Source organism: Anoplolepis gracilipes, chromosome 1, assembly GCF_047496725.1.
Source record: "Anoplolepis gracilipes chromosome 1, ASM4749672v1, whole genome shotgun sequence".
Taxonomy (NCBI): Eukaryota; Metazoa; Arthropoda; class Insecta; order Hymenoptera; family Formicidae; genus Anoplolepis; species Anoplolepis gracilipes.
In genome coordinates this window covers 10349704-10370134 of record NC_132970.1, presented here as the reverse complement: position 1 = coordinate 10370134, position 20431 = coordinate 10349704, and the positions used below count along the sequence as shown (strand labels likewise).

At 37.5% G+C, this 20431-nt stretch overlaps 2 protein-coding genes across 2 annotated transcripts in view; both read right to left on the bottom strand.

The window, feature by feature from the left end:
* LOC140665531 (headcase protein-like) overlaps positions 1-20431 on the bottom strand; it is a 156876-nt gene that overhangs the window by 67809 nt on the left and 68636 nt on the right. The gene's annotated exons all lie outside the window — the stretch shown is intronic.
* LOC140668325 (facilitated trehalose transporter Tret1-2 homolog) lies at positions 7765-19335 on the bottom strand. Its single transcript, XM_072897245.1, has 5 exons — positions 14285-19335; positions 13562-13818; positions 13064-13330; positions 12798-12969; positions 7765-12477 (listed from the first exon to the last, which is right to left on the bottom strand). Exons 1-5 carry the CDS (start codon positions 14703-14705, stop codon positions 12182-12184), a joined length of 1413 nt encoding a protein of 470 aa, XP_072753346.1. The 5' UTR covers positions 14706-19335; the 3' UTR covers positions 7765-12181.

Sequence of the window (20431 nt, the reverse complement as noted above, 5' to 3'; positions counted from 1 at the left end):
TTAGTCGACGGAAAAGGAAAAAAAGAAGAGAGAAGAAGGCAATTATATCCTCTTGCTATCCGAAATGAAGCTAACGACAGACCTGTGTAGGTGACAGCCGATTATTCTCCGTGGAAAACAAACACGCGAAGCAGAAGTTGCTGCAACCAGCTTGCGTAATCGTCTCGGCGGTAACGGTACCGATAATGAAGGCGAGGCAGTAATGCAAAAAGAAACTGAATTAATACGTGCCATTGATTTCTCGCGTCATTGTGCGTTCTCAACATAAAAATCCGCATTAATATTTTGGTATTACGTATCATACGAGGAACTGATTGCAAAAGTGGGCGTGATTATGCAGAAGATCAATTACCAATGCAAAGAAACTTCCATTGTCCTCTAGGTCGACCATTCTTATTAAACATTTGTTAAAATCAAATGCAAAATAGTTATGGATTTCTAGAGAAAAAAATAGGCAAAATAATATAATTTGATAGAAATATCTATATTCATATTGAATTTATTATTATATAATTGTCTTTGGAGACAATTTTTTTCAATAGTACTTCACATCAATTATCATCTCAATGATTAATCTATAATTGCATTACATTTTTTAAATTTTGCAAATGAATTTTATCACACAAGTGCTTCGCATCCGTGCATCACATTATCTAATCAGATACCTCGTAAACGATAAAAATAGAAAAATAATCGACGTAATAAAATAAATTTAATTCCTCCGTGCTTTTATTGATTTCCGTGGAAAGAGAATCGCCGGATTAATAAAGATCTCAAAGGAGTCAAAGTACAAAGATACTTTCTACGACGGCGACATCCCGGCGCGCTAACAAAAAAACCATTCGGGATTATTGACATCGGTGAGACAAGTTCTGTATCCTCTTTCTCTTCCGTATGTAACTCCCTTTCATTTTCTCGTAGCGTACTCCCAATGACGTGCGGCGCGCCTTCCGATCAATCACAAGGCTGTCTTGTCTTGTCCCATCGCTACAATGAATGCCATTGTATGCTCTTCCCTGCTCTCATCACCGCGCTACCCTGCTACACTCAATGCATCGAGACAAGATGTCAAAATAGAAACAGCTCGTGCAGAAGGAAGTGATTTTAAAAGGTTCATTGAAAAAGTTAAGAACGTTCTTTCAATCTTTGAAAACATGTTCTTCAACAACAAACTTAATAAACAGATAAATCAAACTAATCACGTTAATTGTTCTGTCTTGTTAATAGTAAATTGATTAACACTAGAAGTCATTTTTTACCATTTCTATTTTTTAAATTAATACCCTATTTCTTATGTTATATTATTATTATCCTATTTCTTATGTAATGATTTAATAAAGGAAACAATTGATAAAAAGTTATAAAATTTCAGAATTTTATGTTTTACATAAAAAATAGATTACTAATCTGAAAAATAAAAACTGTCAGAAAAACAGTCTAATAACTTCTAATGTTAAAACGCTTGCAATCGTTAAATATCTTTTAATCAAAATTGTGTCACCCGCCTTTACATATATATGTATACGATTTTAATTAACATCAGTATTACGTAATCAAAATGTTCATGTTATTTGTATTGTTATTGTCAAGCGTTATTTTCTATTTATTAAAATACGAAACAATTCTTTCGAATAACCATCAATTCACACAGTTTTACTGTCAAAGAAAATAAGGAAGTACATATAACGTGATATTTGCCTTTCTACCGAATACATTGTAAACTCAATAATGTTATACTAATAATACTTTAAATCAAAATTGCATTGTATGTCGAGCCCACTGAAATCTCGTACCAACGATGAGATTATTATTTATTACGTGGAGGGACCAAAGAGCGATCCGATATGTATATGCGTGCCGCGGCGGGGGACGCGACGAACACGACACAATAATGACCCAGACGAGCTGCATCCTTGTGCCACATAAAGCGATTCGTGTGCGTGGTGCGACTCACGGCCAGGCCCGTGCGTGAAGCACGCGTGAGCGTATTTCGTGCCCGCAGCAACCGAAGAGATCGCGTCGAAGATTGATTCTCTGCCTTTCAACGCGGAATGAGAGAGGGACGACGAAAATGTCGACGCCGAAGGGTTTCCCCTCTTCGTCTTGTGTCGTCGACGTTATGACGAAGATGTCTTGTGAAGCGCAAAGTTCCATTCTATATACCTATCATCAGATATTTCGCACGTCTTATCGTTGTCGCAATTATTAGCTTGAATAATGTTTCAAACGACTTGCGCGCGACATGATTCAATTTCACAAATCAGAATTGCACTTGTAAGATTAAATTTAAGTGGTTTGTCTAGCTATCGTCTACACGATATATGCACATATTTATATATTTCATAGTTAAATAAAATACTTTATAAATTATACAGATTGTTTAAATTTAAATAATTAAAAAGAAAAGTGAGAGATAATTTATACTAATTTCTTATGACTTTTCCTATGTTAAACTCTACGTTGCGTGATCTAAATTTTATCTAAATTTTAAATTGATTAAAAATAAATAGTTTTCTAAATATATATACAATATATTTTAAGGTCTTTAATAAAAATATAAATTTATTACGCTTTCTACATAATTTTATTTTAATAATACTCTCAGAGATACGTTAATAAATAATAAATTTATCCAATTGAATCGAGATGTTTCTCTTATGTAATCAACTTTAAATTATAATTTGTTACTCGACTGCCAAGTGTGAATTAACAAACAGAAAAGAAAGCGCGTGTTTGTTACATATTTTTCGCGAGACTTTCCACGTGAAACGTTTGAATTTTTCGAGACGCGTCAGCGAAGCGAAAATACACGGCGATTAAACGAGCGGCTGAGCGAAAAATGCATCCCTCCCGATCGAGAGACTGCAAATTTATCGAAGGAATAGAAGCAACATAAAGGCGAGGAAACTGCTAAGTTCAGAAACGGAGAGAAAACGAGACGGAGGCACCTCGGTATATAGCGCGAGATGTATGTCTCCAACAGCCATAAAAGCAGAGAGGCATAAATAATGCGTTCTCCGTTTCTTTCCACGAGCTGTGCTGACTGGATGCGAGATTATGTACACGCGTCGAGAAAAGGGGGCCGTCGATCGCGACGAGAGAACATCGTTCCCCTCTTTTCCTGTCTTCCTTCGTTGCGACGAGACGTCCGTCATTCGGATTGTACGAACGGCAATAAATCAATCCCAATATCGCAAGATAATTGCCAATACAGTGCTGTACCATTAGGTGCAATGTCGCGATTTTCTTAAATTATTTCATCCTAAATAAATAAGGTAACGATAATTTTTATCGATCTTTTTTAATGAAAGTAGCTACTCGATATAAAATGGTCAAAATAAATGTAAATAAAAAAAAGTTGATAAACTTGAAGAGAGACAAATGGGAAAACATCTCGCTCTCTTCATTCCAGACATTTGTTTCGTTCGCAACGACTCAACTTGTCCTCCCAAATTGTACTTGGTTATTATTTTTCCGTAGTCCAAATTTCAACGAGACTTGAGTTACACCACGTTTACGAAAAGATTTATGATCGCGTAAATTAGCCACAACAGACTTTCCAGAGCACCGGCCCTTCTCAAGACACGAGCAAGAATCGCGCACTTTTCCCTTTGTTTCTTTTTTTTTTTTTTTCGCGCGGGACTCGCAGCTAACACCCTTCTCGGGGAAAAATCAGCAAAGGAGAGAATAAAAAAAGAAGATATCGGGAAGAGAGGCGAGAAGGTTAAACTTGCCGAGAGCTCGTTCTCTCCCGCGTCTCGAGAAACGAGGCAATTTGTCCTTCGACAAATTAATTTCTTAAAATATGCAGGCCTGTTGTTGCAGGCAGTTTTATTGCACGAATGTTTTATGGGCGCGTATTTTTTTCCTCGCCCTTCACCGTACTTCAACATCCTGCGTGCAAACCTCGTCCCCTCCCCCCTCCTCCCCTTCGTCTACGCTTCGTCGTCCCTTGTCCCGAGCGCGTAATTAAAAGCGACCCGACATCTGCGAGAATATTTTATCCGACGAGCAGGAAACGGACATTGCGAGACACGGAAATTTTAGCCGCTAATTTGGAAAATATAATATGTCGTAATCATACTAACGCATTAATCTAATATACGTCAGGGTTAATCTTAATCGACAGATCATCATTAATCATGGTGCGAGCAGTCGGCTTTGATTACCATCATCTTGCGATCGGGCGATGAAATAGCTTGTCGCAATTCGTTGGCAATACACCGAGAATAATGGTGTAATGGTAATAGAGAAATAATTGAGATATGCCGAGATGTACGGAGAGAATAAAGTGCATTTAATGGTGCGCGATGCAATTGCCCCTACCGTTGCCTCGCGATGTGTTTCCTGTCCGAGAGTCTCTTCCTTTTACCGTTCTTACCGCTCGATTGTCGTCGCTGCACCATCAACTACCGGAAGAGCATCAGAAAGTAAATCGAAGAAAATTTAACAACGTAATAAAACGTCATGCTAAATATCGTGCTATTGCGTATTGAACATCAGCGTGAACTATGAGAATAACGTTATTTTATGCAAATAGAATTCGCGTAAACATTTTCAAAACGTTTAGTATGTAAACAATACATAATTTGCATATAAAACGCTTGCACCGACTACGCGCTCCTTTATATTGCTTTTTATTATTACGACAAAAAAATAATTGTACGTCATATACATATATTTTTTGTCCGATAGCTCTTTTCTCGAATAAAGAACAGTCGAGGGATTGAATTTGAACGCGCGGCGAGTCTCACAAATTGTACCCCAACACTGCACGCGAATATATTCTATATCCGTTTCGTGCGGCAATCAATTTTCTTGAGCAAAAAATCTATCCTGATACATTTTACTACCTCAGGGATCGGAAAGTTCCAGATCACTCGAACGACGCGCGGACAAGACCGGTTTACGTCGCGATCGAAATCAGGCGAGTTGAACCCGATCGTCGTCGTCGTCATCCTCGTCGTTCTCGTAAAGGGAATCAGAGAGGAAAAAAAAAGAGAGAAGAAACAGAAAGAGAGAGCTCGTTTTACCGGATGGCGCGAATCACAATCGTATCGACAACGGTACACAGAGGCTGCCCTTATTAAGCAGATGCACACATACACTACAATTGTAATTGGGTCATACACAAAGAAATATGCTGCCATTCGTTCAGAACGAAAACAAATTCGCGTGCCAAACGAGCATGTTTTGTCCCGCCATTCCATCTATCAATGTGTTTACCAATGCAGCGTGGAAACTAGAAATTATATATGCAAATTTCACGGAGCTTTTCTTAGGAATATTTATATAATATTTTTTAAGAGATCGCGTTGACTTTAATATTTTAAAAACTGTATATCATTCTTCTCACTCTCTGTCTTTCTTTCTGATAAAAGATTTTAATAAAGAGAGTGTTAACTACAAATATATATATATATTAATTTCGTAAAAACTTACATCTGAAGTCTACAGATGAAAAATCACTATATATGTAACTCAAGCATATTCTGTACTCCATATATATATATATATATATATATATATATATATATATATATATATATATATATATACACATGATTCCACTAGGTTGATTGCCTTGATAAATGGCGCAGTAAGCACCCTCGTTGAAATATTAAAATCCATCATCGTGATCGTGCACGATGCAAAGCGAGTATGCACGCATTTCACTGTCGTCGTTTGATTAATATTAATCATTCTAGATATATTTGTCACTGCTAACATAAATTGCGTTACTTGAATCCAACAAGCTGTTGCACCAATTGATCAAATGTATATTTTTTATAAGAAATACGAGATAAATGAGATGAGCTGCATCGTAGTATGAAAAAATATACGCCTCATGAATTCTACATTTAATATGACGAGAGTCGCGATATAATCTGAATAAATTTTATTTTTTAACGAAACGGCTTTTAACAGGATATTACTACTCACAATATCCAAAGTGGGGAAAAGAATGTGAAAAAAAATGAAGAATCCCCAGGAAAACAAAGACCTCCATTGACGACGAAGCAATGACATGCACGTCGAGAGTATAACACTTGTAGCTTTCAAAGAGAAAAAGATTTTGAAGATGCAAATTTGATGACGCTCTTCCTTCCCTTCATTCATGCTCTCTCCTTAAGAAACTTTACTTCGATTTACAGTTATTCACGACGCTGAATACAATTCGTATTATGCATTTTATCGCGACATCAAGTGCTATTACTCGCATATGTGAATGATAAATATAGCTTCGTCATAGTATCAAGCAAGACACAGTTTGCACGCAATTACGAATATGACGAGAGGATACGAATATATTTATATTCACGCATATATTATACGTATAAAGAAACGTGTAGGTGGCTGAAGGATATACATAATAACGCGATTATCGATTTCATGTAGAGATTCTATAATTCTTTTTCAAGGTTTCGCTTCCTCTCTCTCTCTCTCTCTCTCTCTCTCTCTCTCTCTCATTTTTCTCAATTTAAAGTGTACAGCAAGTCAATCGCAGCATCTCATTTTACAATATTTTCCGAGTGCAAAAAATCTTTGCGATTCGTCGAACTCGAGCCGAAGGCAGAAGAGGGTCCGATCGGAAAAAAGAAAAAAAAAATGCAAAAAAGATACGAGGCACATGCATAGGTGATAGTGTATGCAACGCCCATTGAATTCGCGTAAAGTGACTTCTTTTTATTCTATCGGCTCGACGATAAAAAAATGGAGAAGGCGAACAGCGAGCTCCATTGACATCGCCCTCTCTCTCGCGACCGATCGCGCGGTTATAGAGGAACACGATAGCAGCTGCACGCGATAACGCATACGTGCGCGCACGAGAGCACACGCGTAATATATCGAGCGCGAGCGGCGAGATACGCGCTTATTTCTGCGGTCAATTTATTTATGGAGCCGATGATATACCGGACGGGCGATGATATCGGCCACATTGCCGATGAACGCGAGCAAAGTTTCCACAGAAATATTATACGTACAAGTGCGCGAACAATATGAGCGCTCATTACGGTTACAAGCGTTGCAGAAATGCTCTCATTCGCGATAAATAAATATTCCGTTTAAATCGCACTTATATAAATTTAGATGAAAACAAAAAACAGAGTTTCTGGTAAAATGCTTTTGCTTGTTAAATGATATTGACTGACAGCGCTCTATGATTGACATATCTCACTGACGTTTCAGCTGCAATCAGCTGTATTAGGGAGAATTATACGTAACGTCAATGTGAAAAGTCAACTAGATAATGAAATAACGATTATATATTCCAAACACATTTTTTTCGTAGTAATATTTTATACATAATACAGGGTGTCTAATCAAATTTTGTAAAAAAAATTCCCTGATCTTTCAGGTATTTTTGTTCAAAAGATAGAGAATATTTTAAAGGTTTTTTAGTGCAATTTTCTAAAGTAAATTTTTTATCATACACATTTTCTGATGCTTTTCACTCATACGACGAAAAAAAAACTTAGCGTCATTTAAGTTTCAAGTGTTAGATTTACAAATGTAAAAACTGAAAAATTGAATAGCTTTCGTTAAGATAAAAAATTTTATGACATTTTCATTGTTTACCACTAGAAATTAAAATAAAGAATATGCATTGCATATTCAGAATTTTGTTAAAACATTAACTATATAAACAGATATATATATATATATATATATATATATATATATATATATATATACATATATTACAATTTATAATATAAGAACAAAATTATCAAGAAAAGAATTTTTTTAAAATTACTCGAGTCCTGCTAGAATTATATGAAATTTCTCAAAGAACGAAAAAATTCCCTGAAAATTTCAGGTTTTTCATGTTTTTTTCAGAAAGTATACACCTTGAAAATATGCAATTCAAGTTATTGCAAAGTCGATAAAATCTCGCGCGGCATTCAATCGTTAAAAAAACCTAAGGTCTTATTCCTTTAGAAGCATTAGATTTACGTCATTCGTAACACTTCAATGCAATCGTATATGTAACGAGACGACTGATATTAATCCACGCTCGCAGTACGAGCTCTCCGCTCAAGGCTCGACGAAAAAGAGAGACTCGCGACTCTCTTTTCGGCTTCTCGTCGGGTCGCGCGAGCTGTCGCTACGAGCGAACGAGCGGGCAAGTCGGCACGGCGATACCACGCGGAGAGAGAGGCCGTTGGCCTCACGGTGCGATGGTGCAGTGTGCAATCTTTCCGACGTGGAAGGAGGGCGCGAACGCATGTGAGAGTGCGGGCTCACGCGAGTTTTGCGCGAGCGTGTACCGTCCGCCAAGTCATCTGCGTGCGGGGGCACGAGAGCATACGAGAGCCTTGAAGTACGGATTGCGTGTTCGTCGTGATGCGACGAGAGAGACAGAGAGAGAGAGAGGATTAAAGTGAGAAATGAAGAGAGATGAAGAGAATGTACGAGTATATACATTAGTTCGTGTCTCTGAAAAATATTTACAAAACTGGAATATTAAGCTCGAACGCGAGTCGCGAATTTATTAAGAGAATCGACGTAATGGTTATACGAGAATTAAAGAACGAGAATATTGAGGAATTTAATTTGTTGTCTTTCAATTTGCTTTCCCTCTTTCTTCTTTCATAAAATCTTTCAATAATGAAATAGAGTATATAATCCGATAAGAAATATTCGATATAAAAGTTCTTTCTTGCAAATTTCTCATTCTTACAAGAATTTGTAAAAAGACTAAAGATTACAAAATTTTTTGAACTGTGTTATTTCTGTGTATTTTTAAAAATTTTAATTAAATGATTTTTTTCAGATTAAAAAAAATATCAAAAGAATAATAGTATGAATCGACAAATAACAAGCTAGTATAGTAGTATGCAATATCAAAAAGAAGATTACATGAGGCAGTTTATTCCGGAGCCGAATACGTGTTTTCATAAACAAGAACCGAAAAAGAGCCGGTTCGACGCAACGACTGGCTTCTCGATGAAAAGCTACATTCCATTAATGATATTTATAGGAGACGTAACAAGCGAGCGAGACAAAGAGGGAGAGAAAAAGAGAAAGAGCAGTTGCTTTCGATCAAGCAAGAAAAGACACGACGGACTGAATATTGGTCTGATTCGAGAAAATCATAGCGCGACGCGTCTGTCTCAGCGCAAGAGAGGAACCTAATCAGCGCCGTAGGCCACGAAATGTAGTCATCCTCCTTCGTGTTCCCGAGGAACAAGATGTATGTGACGAACACGTAGCCGATGTGTTTCCGGCTGCTGGCAATTTCCTACGAGACGGCCGGGGCCACTACGTGAAACGCGCCGGCGGTGCTTTCTATTTATTTATTTTCCGTCTACGACAACTTCTCGGCGGAAAATGCCGCGGGGTTCAAGCACCGGGATCAGATGGAAACTGCGATGTCTCGATATCGCTTATTGCTTGTTAAAGCCGCTCTCGACGACGTCGTATAGCTTTCTTCTTCTTGGCACGGAAAGAAAACTTAACGCGACGTGGAGGATTCGCGATTTTACTTATTCCTTAATTGTCGACACGGATTTACTCCGAGATACGAGTGATCCCGCTGTGAGCGAGGTACTTACGTTGATATTTATCCGCTTTCCAGACAGCAATTAAATGATTTTATTCTATAATATTATCCACATGCCATTTAAATATATTTGCCATTTGAAAATGTAAATATTGCGAGAGCATACAAATTATGCAACACTGCATTGACTTGATGATAGAGATATCAGGTAGGAATATTATCGATTAAAAATGAAGGCGCAATGCTTATCCAAAATCGCTATGCTTCCCAAACATATCAAGAACGAGCTGAGACATTGACTTTTGTGCTTAAATTACGTTGCCTTTACGTCGTTCCGTTTCTCGCAGATAATTTGCCGAGAATGATAACCGCAGCTATTGTACTCGATAAATTTAATGCGTGTGAAGAACGAATGGAAAGAGCTCGATTTGATACCACAATGATATAACAATACATTCGATAATTAAAAGATCGATCGGAGAAATGTGTCGAAGATCGAGCGTCACGGTTCTCGATCGCACTAACATTCGTGATTTTCTTCGGGATTATTTCTCCCGTGGGTTTATCGGCAGGCATGTCACGAGAAGAAAGAGTTCGACTTCTTCTCACGAATAAAGAACCGCGCCTGCTCTCGCGAAAAACTTGTCTGGCGTCTGCCCGTCTGCCCCGCGCATACCCTACCGTCCTCCTTTCTTTACCGCGCCCTATCATCCTTCTCACATACAAACGCACACATATACACCATGCACAGTTTCGGTTTTATGGGCGAAATTTAATCGGTGACGAAACGACCGAACCGCGTCCCGCACACGATGCCGCATATGTTGGGGCTCGATGCTCGCCTTCGTCACCTTCCCCGTGCGAAAACACGAATATACGCCACGAAAACATTGTACATTGATCAAACTGATAGCAGACGAGGCGTCGTCTCATCGGGAGTGTCGCGGGAATCTTGAGAAATCGCGTTTATAATCTCATAGCAAGGATTATCCCGTTTAGGGATAAACACTACAAGATCACTTTAATTCCCTATTGAGATGTAAAAGATAGTAACTAGCATTTGCGTTAATCTTGATTACGAGGGTTAGCCCTGCTAAATCTCCGAAATCATTATAAAGCAGAAGACGCGCGAGACTAGACATAAGATGGAAGAAATAATGCGATAAAAACTGCGCACTTTGCGTGAATTTAGATATTCCGATCAGAGGGTGGGGATCCATTCTGTCGTCCACGAAAAATCTACGAAACGTGCAACCGCATAATACAGAAAATTTCGAGTAAACGATCCCCCCGGATGCTTGCCAACAGGAATGTAACACGGAGTTGCTGCGCCCGACACTCAAGAGGTTTGTATGGCAGCATTCATTATTAGTGCGGCGACACTCTGCGCACGACGCTCTGGCACGACGCTTCATAAATATAAATTCGAATGCATAATCGATGAAAGCGAGCTATCGTCTACCGAACGATGGCAGCTGCATGACAAATGGGCACGCCGGAGTCGTCATCATCATCGTTGACGTCGGAGGGAGCCTCGCACGTTTAAAGAGGAAAAAAAAAAAAAAAAAAAAAAAAAAAATATAGCGAAAAAAATCGTAATTACAATCAATCTTCAAAATATAATTATATTACGTATAAAAAAAACAATAATGTTCAAATGCTTTTATTTTTAACGTATTGTGAAAGATTGATGACTCTCTAAATCTCATGCTCGTTTTAACGGCAAGTAAACATCATTTTGTAAAGTCGACGGTAATTTCGTTAAAATAATTATATAATATCCGATTTGATTATCATTCAATATTGTCTGCTTTTATATTAATTTCCCATGTAAATATATCGGGACAAACAATAATCCGCGAATGACATAAAATAAAAAATTGGATTTTTCAATTAAATAAAATAACAGAGAAGCGGCGCGACCATTGTTACGAAATTCCAGACGATTCGGCCAAGGCCATACGCGTGCAATGACTGCTCACGATGCGTATCGTTGCACGTAGCGCTGCATATATAATATCGCGGTTCAAGTTTAGCCGACACATCCTCCGCGCGTGCATTGGCGGTCTCGTTCGACGCTTTTATCGCGCGTCCCACTTCCCGTCAGGAATTTACTTTTATCTGAGAATTATATTTTAGTCGACATTATACACCCACGTTCTCGACAGAGTTATTTAAGCAAAAAACGGCTTGGCCAAATTACCGTTCGATGAAATTACATGTCGATTGTGTAATTACACATAATTCTTAATAAACCTTTTTAATAAAACTTTGATGTTTCTTTCAAATATAAATGTAAATAGAAAACATATTTATATTTATAAGTAATTTTAAAGCGTCATTAAAACGTATTTCTATGGATATATATAATATTTTGCAATCTATAATAAATATTATTAGTGTGAAGTAATACATAAAAATGCAAGACACTGCTTGTTTATATTTATCACATCTTTATTCTGAAATCTATAATTTTCATAACATTAAAGATAATTTTGGCATTAATAATAATTAATAGAATAAATGCAAATGTGCAATCAAATTGTGTAACGAACTAAACATAATCAATTTCGCCAGTCATTTCATTCTTATTCTTTTTTAATGTAAAAAAATCTTCTGTTTCGTGAAAGAAAAATTATTGCTTTTCGTATTACTTCATTTCGGAGAAATTCTTTACTCTATAGGCCCATCATTAAGGTCGGGCAAAAGCGTTCCATATTCTTGTTGAATTTCCGTAAAAGTTTTGCCTTTGGTCTCGACCATGCAGAAGATCACGAAGAAAACGCTCAGCAAACATATTAGGGCGAAGAAAAAAAGCACTGCGGCACTGCCAAGCGAGTCAACTGCGCTTGGAAAAGATATCGTTACTATAAAGGCCAGCATCCAATTGAAGAAAGCTGCGCTGGATGACGCTGCGCCCTTCAAACGCGTAGGGAAAATCTCGCCCATGTAAGCCCAGGGAATTGGACCTAGCATAAATTAAATCGACTCGGTAAAGTTTTCTCGTTAACACTCCCACATTTAATGCGATTGCTATTTAAAACCGTAAGAAAGCAATTTCGCTTATAAACGAGGGAAAACAAATCTATTAAAGATTTTCTCTTTTTTTCACGGAGAAAAAAAGGAAATTAATTTCAAGAAATGTACGCGCGAAAAATATGTGTAATAGCCTTCAGTATTTCTCTAAAAAATACAAGATGTAATATGTGCATTTTCACGATTTTCTAGTAACTCCATTTGTAGAAACCAGTCTGAGCCAGTCCACTCGTCACATATCATTATCACTAACCAGCTCCGAAGCAGAAGGCAAGTATGTAGACGCACACGGACGTGAGGGGCAGCCAATCCATTTGATCTACTCGGTCCGGATAATAGTCCTTCACGATAAAGAAACCCGCCAGGGCCGCTAGGCAAATACACATTACCGCCTCGGAAATCACCATGAGTAATTTACGTCCCAGCTACGAACGTTTCGATCGTAGCCGTAATGCCAGCCGGCTAATAGATAAATTATAGATCGCGTAATCTGTGGCACACGATTCGATATCATAGTAATCTGTTCAAATTAACCTGGTCAATCAAGAGCGCCGCCGCCACACAAGCTATCACCTGGACGATGCCAAAAATGACAAGTTCGACCAGCGCATCCATGCCAACGCCCGTCGACTCGAGGATCGTCAAACCGTAGAATATCATGGCGTTAATGCCGCTGAATTGCTGGGCAAACATCAAACCGTAGGCCACGGCCAATGTCTTCATCACAGGCGTGCTTGTGAAAGCCGCAAAACTTAATCTTTGGCGCTTGCTCCTTTCCACTTGTTCCTATTTACATCTCGAAAACATCAATTAGTACCCCACTATTACGCGTTAAAAAATGAGTAAGAGATATTCTTACAAATTAAAAATTAACAATTAATATATTTTATACGAATTAATATAAGTTGCAAAATAATCATGAATAGAAACAAAAATTCATTTGCTAGTTAAATTAAACAATTTAGATTGTAACCGACGTAGCTTTTTTTATATGACGCTTCGCAATGTGCAACTAACCTTAAACACCATCATCTCTGGTTCGATATCGAAATCTTCGCCGCGAAAGAATCGCATGGACTTTCGCGCTTGTTCTTCCTTATTTTTGGTCAAGTAGAACAACGGGCTTTCCGGCATAAAGAACATCGTTATGCCAAACACGATCGGCGCGATGCAACAGAGGCTGGATATCGCGACGACGTTTCGTGTGAAACCAGTGCAGTACGCATACAGTATACCAAGCACGAGCAACAACTGGAAGAAGACACCCGTCGTCCCTGTTACGAGAAAGGAAGAATCGCATAATGAAGCTGCTACTTCTTGCCTCTCTTCGCGCGCCTCGACATTAGCGAGGAGAATGAGCTCGTGTGATAAACGACGATAGCCACTAATAACCTCGCTCTCTAAGCTGTCTTATTTTCTACCCTGATTATATCCACGATTATATCCCGATTATTATGTTACAGCACACATCATTATTACTGTTAAATTATCTGTACTCGAGATTCCTTTTATCTCACGCAAAAATATGTATTTATATAAATGTGCAAAAATATCTATTCTTTTTATGTAAATAACATATTTCAAAAAAAATGTGCTTATATCAGGGAATTTCGAAATTAATAAAAATGATATAATACATTTATATAATCATGTTGGTTCTTTTCCAGACTAAAGTCATAAATAAAAGCGTCACTTACTTATAAGAGTTTGGAGATTAATTAATCGCCAGATATAATGTACCTCTGATCTGTTTCTCGGAGATCTCTGCGGAATACATGGGCACCAGGACGCAGAACATGCCGCCGCAGGCGCCAGTCAGGAGTCTACCCACAACGAAGAGCAGCACCAAGGAACCCGCGCAAATAAGCAAGATCCAGCCACCGATGAAAGGCGGAATCAAGACCATCATCGACCACTTCCGGCCGATCCTGTCGATCAGCAGGGGCACGAGGAGCGTGCCGAGGGCCGCGCCTACCGGAAACACCGAAGCGATCACGTCGGTCGAGAAATCGTCCATGTAGTAACTGTCGGTCTTCAGTATCTCGACGCTTGGGGCGCTCCAACCGAGACCGCATCCTAACGAAAATCCACCCATGCAAGCTGCGCGAAGAAAAGAATTTGTTGATTGAGCAAATATCGAGTAACATGACAATTTGTTCATCGAAACAACGATGAGTCTGTCGCGTTATATTTAACACGCGTTTCCTCTCTTATCTGTATTTCTTTTTCTCGCTGAATGTTTATTATGTGACGGCGACATTTTGGATATATATTCAACCATCTATCGTGTTTTTTTCAGCTGCCCGTCGACGTCATTGTCATCGCGACGACGCGATTAAGAGTAATCGCAGTTATTAACCCTTTGACTCTTAACGTCATGCTTGGTGCATCGTCTGTGTCGCAACATTGCTCACGTATATAATATCGCGCGAGTAAATATTTCGAAGGTTATCCCGAAGAATTTATCGCGCGGCTCCCGTGAAATCGGCTAAAAAAGAAAACCTGCAGCAGCAGCGGCATATTGGCGACTCCTCCTTCGAAAAATGTCCATTTTAGTTTCTTCATTCTCTGTCATTTTCTTATTTGGGATCTTAAACGATGATTTTCAAACATTCCATCGACAAATGGCTGCACCTTCTTTTGCTTCGCTTCATCACGATGTTCATTTCCTTTTATCGCCCTGCTATATTCGTTTGTCATAATGCATACACGATGTCCTATTATTAATTTTATAATAACGTGATTTTTAAATGGCAGAACGAAGGATAATCATACTAAATTATGCGTACGCAATTAATGTTGAAATTTCTTATCGTTTAAAAAAGACGATGAATAACAACAATTTTTAAAATACAATTTAAAAAACGATTCTCTTCCTTTTCTTTGATCTCGCTATGTTTATTTCTTATGCTCATGCACATGGTGCTCCATTATTCCGCTGCAGTTAGCGCAATGCACAATTGAAAGCATAAAAGAGATAGAAAATTAGTTAATCGTAAACCGTCGTGTAAATTACTCACGGTCAGGAAGCCTTTTCCATTCTCTCCATTTATATTCTTCCTTGCATTCTCCGCGCATAGTGCAATTCTACTCAAGTACTATTGTGAGTCTTATACGGTCGTTATAAGATCGCTGTGAATTATAGTAACACCGGATACTTTAAATTAGAGCAAAAAGTTTGCACGATTACGAAGAAATCATTCGAAATTTCCCTCCTAAGCAACAGAGATGTAAAAATTGTCTTACATCCTCCTACGCGTTCGAAAATGACGACGTAGGTAGTAGAATGTAGAAGCATAATGGACATGTTAATTACAACACCGTGTCTTTGTAAGCTCACAAACAAGCGTGCGACGATCCCAAACTATCAAAGGACAACACGATCGACGACAAAACTGGCGCATTTTCGTGCTCCAATAAACTCGTAGGGTGAGATTCTACGACATCGCCAGTAATGGAGATAACGTCCCTTCCTCACGCCCGGTTACTCCTGCTAACGACATTCAAATTCCATTAAGGAACTGCGATGTGCGCTTGACAACTTTTGGATTGCAGAGATCCACTCCTCAGCGAAGATCCTTTGGCGAAGGATTCTCTCGGCGGTAAAGCAGCTGATAAGATCCTTTAGCAAGAATAAAAACAAAGATGTTTGACTCTCGCGTCAACCCACGCATTGACAGTTATTTATAATACTTAGAATTTTTCTCACTCAAATTGAAAAAATCCCTTGTAGAGAGATTATCAGATTTAGTGAAAACCGTGATGTCATCGTAATATCCCAAATGCAATTTCGATACGTATCATTAAAAAGCCGGGGCAACATCCATTTACCAAATATTCAATTAACACGCTCGATGTCGTGACGCGCGATAATAAATAACAGGCGTTATAATATAGGTGCATCTCATTAATATGCAATTCATTGTAGAAAATTACGTATACTGTCAGTGGAAAACAGATTGAACGAGATAACGAAAATATGAATAAAAAGACATTACATTTAATACTTGTCACGTAATAAAAAATTTAATTTTTAGATTTTCGCAAAGTTAGTTAATATATACTTAGTTTGAAATAAAATGACAAAAATTAAATTATATATAAGCATCTTAAATAAATTATAGATTTTTTTATATTGTTTTATAATTGCACATAAAAGGACATATTAATTTATTCTAATCATAATTTAAAAAATTATTTAATTCTGATATTGATCTCACGCAACAAAAAACTACTTGATGCAAAATTTAATATGTTTAATTCAAAAATATCATGTTATTCCTGTTTTCTTTAATTAACTAAATTATCCACTCAATATGCATTAGAATAATATACAATATCAGTTTAATTTTCAATTATCATTTCTAATTCATTTGAATAAGTAGTTTAAACATGTGCGACATGTTTTTTAGATTTTAATATCGAACCGATCAATTCGAAGATTTCCATTAGTGTCAAAACAAATGAAAATTACATCCTTGGAACATAGTAGAGAGTCCAATTCCCATATTTTTTTTTCATAAATGACAATGATAGCGCAGAGAATGTAAGATATAAGAACCGACCATTGTATGTATGAGTTTTGATCGGCTAGCTCGAACATATCATAGCGCAAGGAAGAAAAAAGCACGATGTCGCCAAATGGAATTCCCCTAACGTGAAACGATAAGGGTCGTCGCAATATGTGCCTGGAGAAAAATTCTCCGTAACTCGAGAGCATATTGTTCCCCCGACGTATGAAGAATTCACCCCGTTACTACTTGCCGCCCTCGTGAATTCATCTATAATAGGGCAATAGTCGTTCAAAAGCCTATGCAGTCACTTTTCCTTTAAGCTTTCCGAGGATCTAAACGATGGGACAAATCTACAAAGGAGAATATCGCGTTTCGATAAAGCGTCACATGCATGCATCGCGCTATTCATATTTAAAATAGTCCCTGTCAAATGTTCCAGTTATTTTCTACATTAAATTTATACGCATCAATAAATTTTAATTTAATTAAAAAATTAACTTAATATCGCGGGATATCTGATCATCTAAATAATCTTTACAAATGCGACAGTCTCATATGCATACATATATTGTATATATAATGATCACTAAAATTTCTGGAAACCAATTTGCAATTTATTTAATTGCGCGAGACGAATTTTGCTTTATCGCGAACAATGCATTAATTAATTGTCTTCCAATATCGCGTGCCGACTGCTTTTTCCTGACGTACAGAGTACGTAGGAGAGGACGACTCTCCAGCACGTCACGTTGTTCATCGGCAACGCTGGCGCGTCCCGGGTCTTTCTCTCTCATCGCAGGAAAAGCTCATTTGCATATAAATATAAGTAAAAAGTGCATTTGCATTTAAATGTCCAACCTGGGTACTCCCGCGGTACTCCCGCTCTTCATCGTCGTCGTTCTCTCGATCGAAAGTTAACGGCGAATAGACCGTAAGGATAATGATACACGAGGTTCAATAAAGGTTTCCGCAATGAAAATTAATGACTACATTAATTTTTCGAAACAATTATTTTTTTATCGGTCGGAAATAATGTCAATATTATAATATCACGAAAGAAGAATTATCATCCATCATTTTGTAATCGCAATTAAAAAAAAGTAAATGACCCATATATTTGTATTATTAGCGTCTTCATTTCTCATAAGTCCGACAAATCTTCGAATGTAAAGAGGTCGAGATATCGTAGCAACTGTAATTACATCATGACAGCTGATTTGCGATCGTTGAATCGCTGAATATACAACGTACAGTAGTATTCAGTAAACTGAAAGTAATGCAGGTAATCGTCCAAACTCGATGATTGTAGATAATCACGCTAGTCTAAACTTCTCTTTCGAGAAATTCGAGAAATTATCCGTATGCGTGTCGATGTTAACCGCGAGTCGGCCGGATCTTGAAAGCGAATCCCTGCAGGCTACATCACGCGTTCAACCAGCGGGAAGAAGCGAAACATGTCGGCATTTATACAATCGCGCGAATCGAGAAGTTGTATGAGCTGTACGAGAAACGTTTACTGCGACTTGCAGTGTACAAAGCATCGCGCTGATACGAGAAACACGATATAACGTTTCAATCGATTGCAGAATGTCTATTCCACCGCGAAGATGCAAAGCACTTAGATTGCAATTAAAGGATCCTCACTTCGCTTAAATTATCACATTCTGCTCAACCATAAATAATCGATTTGACAATTACTCCGATTCTCTATCAAAAATACAGGCATTCAAATAAATTAAATTCACGTTATTTTCTCGCGGATTAGCCTTGAACAACGTAATTATCAGTCTATAAATATTTACATATCTTTGTAACGTGAAAGATCGATATAAAACATCTCATTAAAATGAATTATGAATCCATAAAAACCTTCAACACTAAAAGTACCGAGCGGTTTTTCTAATCGTTTCTATTTTTTTACATTAATAACTTATTTCTTGTATAAAAGATAGGATTCTGAAGTTTTATAACTTTTTATCAATCATTTCCTCTATTAAATAATTGATAAAAATTTTATCTTTTTTACATAAGAAATAAATTACTAATCTAAAAAATAGGAAGTATAAGAAAAATAGGGTATTAATCTAAAAAGTAGAAATGGAACAGAAATAACCGTTTGGAATTTCTAGTGTTAAACCTTCCATTATTCCAGGTATTTCAATAGCACCAAAATTCGAGGTCAAATCATTACGTAATCGAACGTCAAAAATAATCGCTAAAACTCTTTAAATGTAGTTACGAATATGTGCTAATGAAGCTGATAAAGAGCAAATACATATTTAATTCTCCCCCCCCCCCCCTCGCCCCCTCTCTCTCCCGCTGACTCTCTGTCTCTCTCTCTGTTTTTAGCAAGCATAAACGATTTCCAAACAACTTATATAAGCGGTTTAGCTACCTTGAAGTCGGTCGTTGCCGCTGCCTCCCATCGACATATGTACGTATCGATGTTTTGCCGCTCACGACTGCCAATCATGGCACGCGACATTCGCGATAAACGAGTTTTCCCGCAAGTGCGCGCGGTCTATAGGAGAAAACTGGAATTATTTATATATTGAATTAAATTCGGCACAAAATAAAGTGTCGATTTTTTTTTGACGTCTTGCTTGCTTTTTCTTCATGTGTTGCATTGGAAATATAATTTTATGCAGTTGAACGTCGCGCATGATTGAAATACGTTTTTGCGTCAATAAATGAGTTAAATGGCTCGCTCTCGACATACCGTAGTCTCGATATTAAAGTTTCAATTGACGTTTCATAGATTGATAGTGCAACCTGTTGTGATTATTGAACCAGCACTTTAAAACGTAAATTAAAATTTTTAATTCTTATGACATTGAATATCGTTATAGTCTGTTTGATTTATACTTCTTTTCTTTTTGTAGATATAAGCACGAATGACTGAACAGCAAAAATGTCGAGTAAAAATCTTGGAGAACGTATTGGCACGTGTACTTACATTTCGATGTTGCTCATATAAATTTCTTGCTAGCTACAGATAAGTATAAAGATGTTTCTTTACCTGTAACAAAAAAGAAAAAGACGAATATTAGTAACAAATAAGCCGTAATAAATTTCATGTTAAAAAGATCTCGGATGACTCAATTTCTCATAAGTTTCGTTTATATCGCAGTAACATAGCGAAAAGAAACGTAATGCACGCTTGATACCTTTGATATTCAAAACTGTAAAGTAACACATACTTTGAGCAAAGTTCATTCAGATTGCAAATATTTTCTCTACATGAAATCGCGTCCGGTTCGCGTTACTTTCATGGCTCAGTCGTTTTAACTCGGCAATCATAAAACTAACGGTTTCAAAGAATTCACGCTTTGCAGTCGTTATGTTTTACTACGTTTACTACCGCTGTTATTCA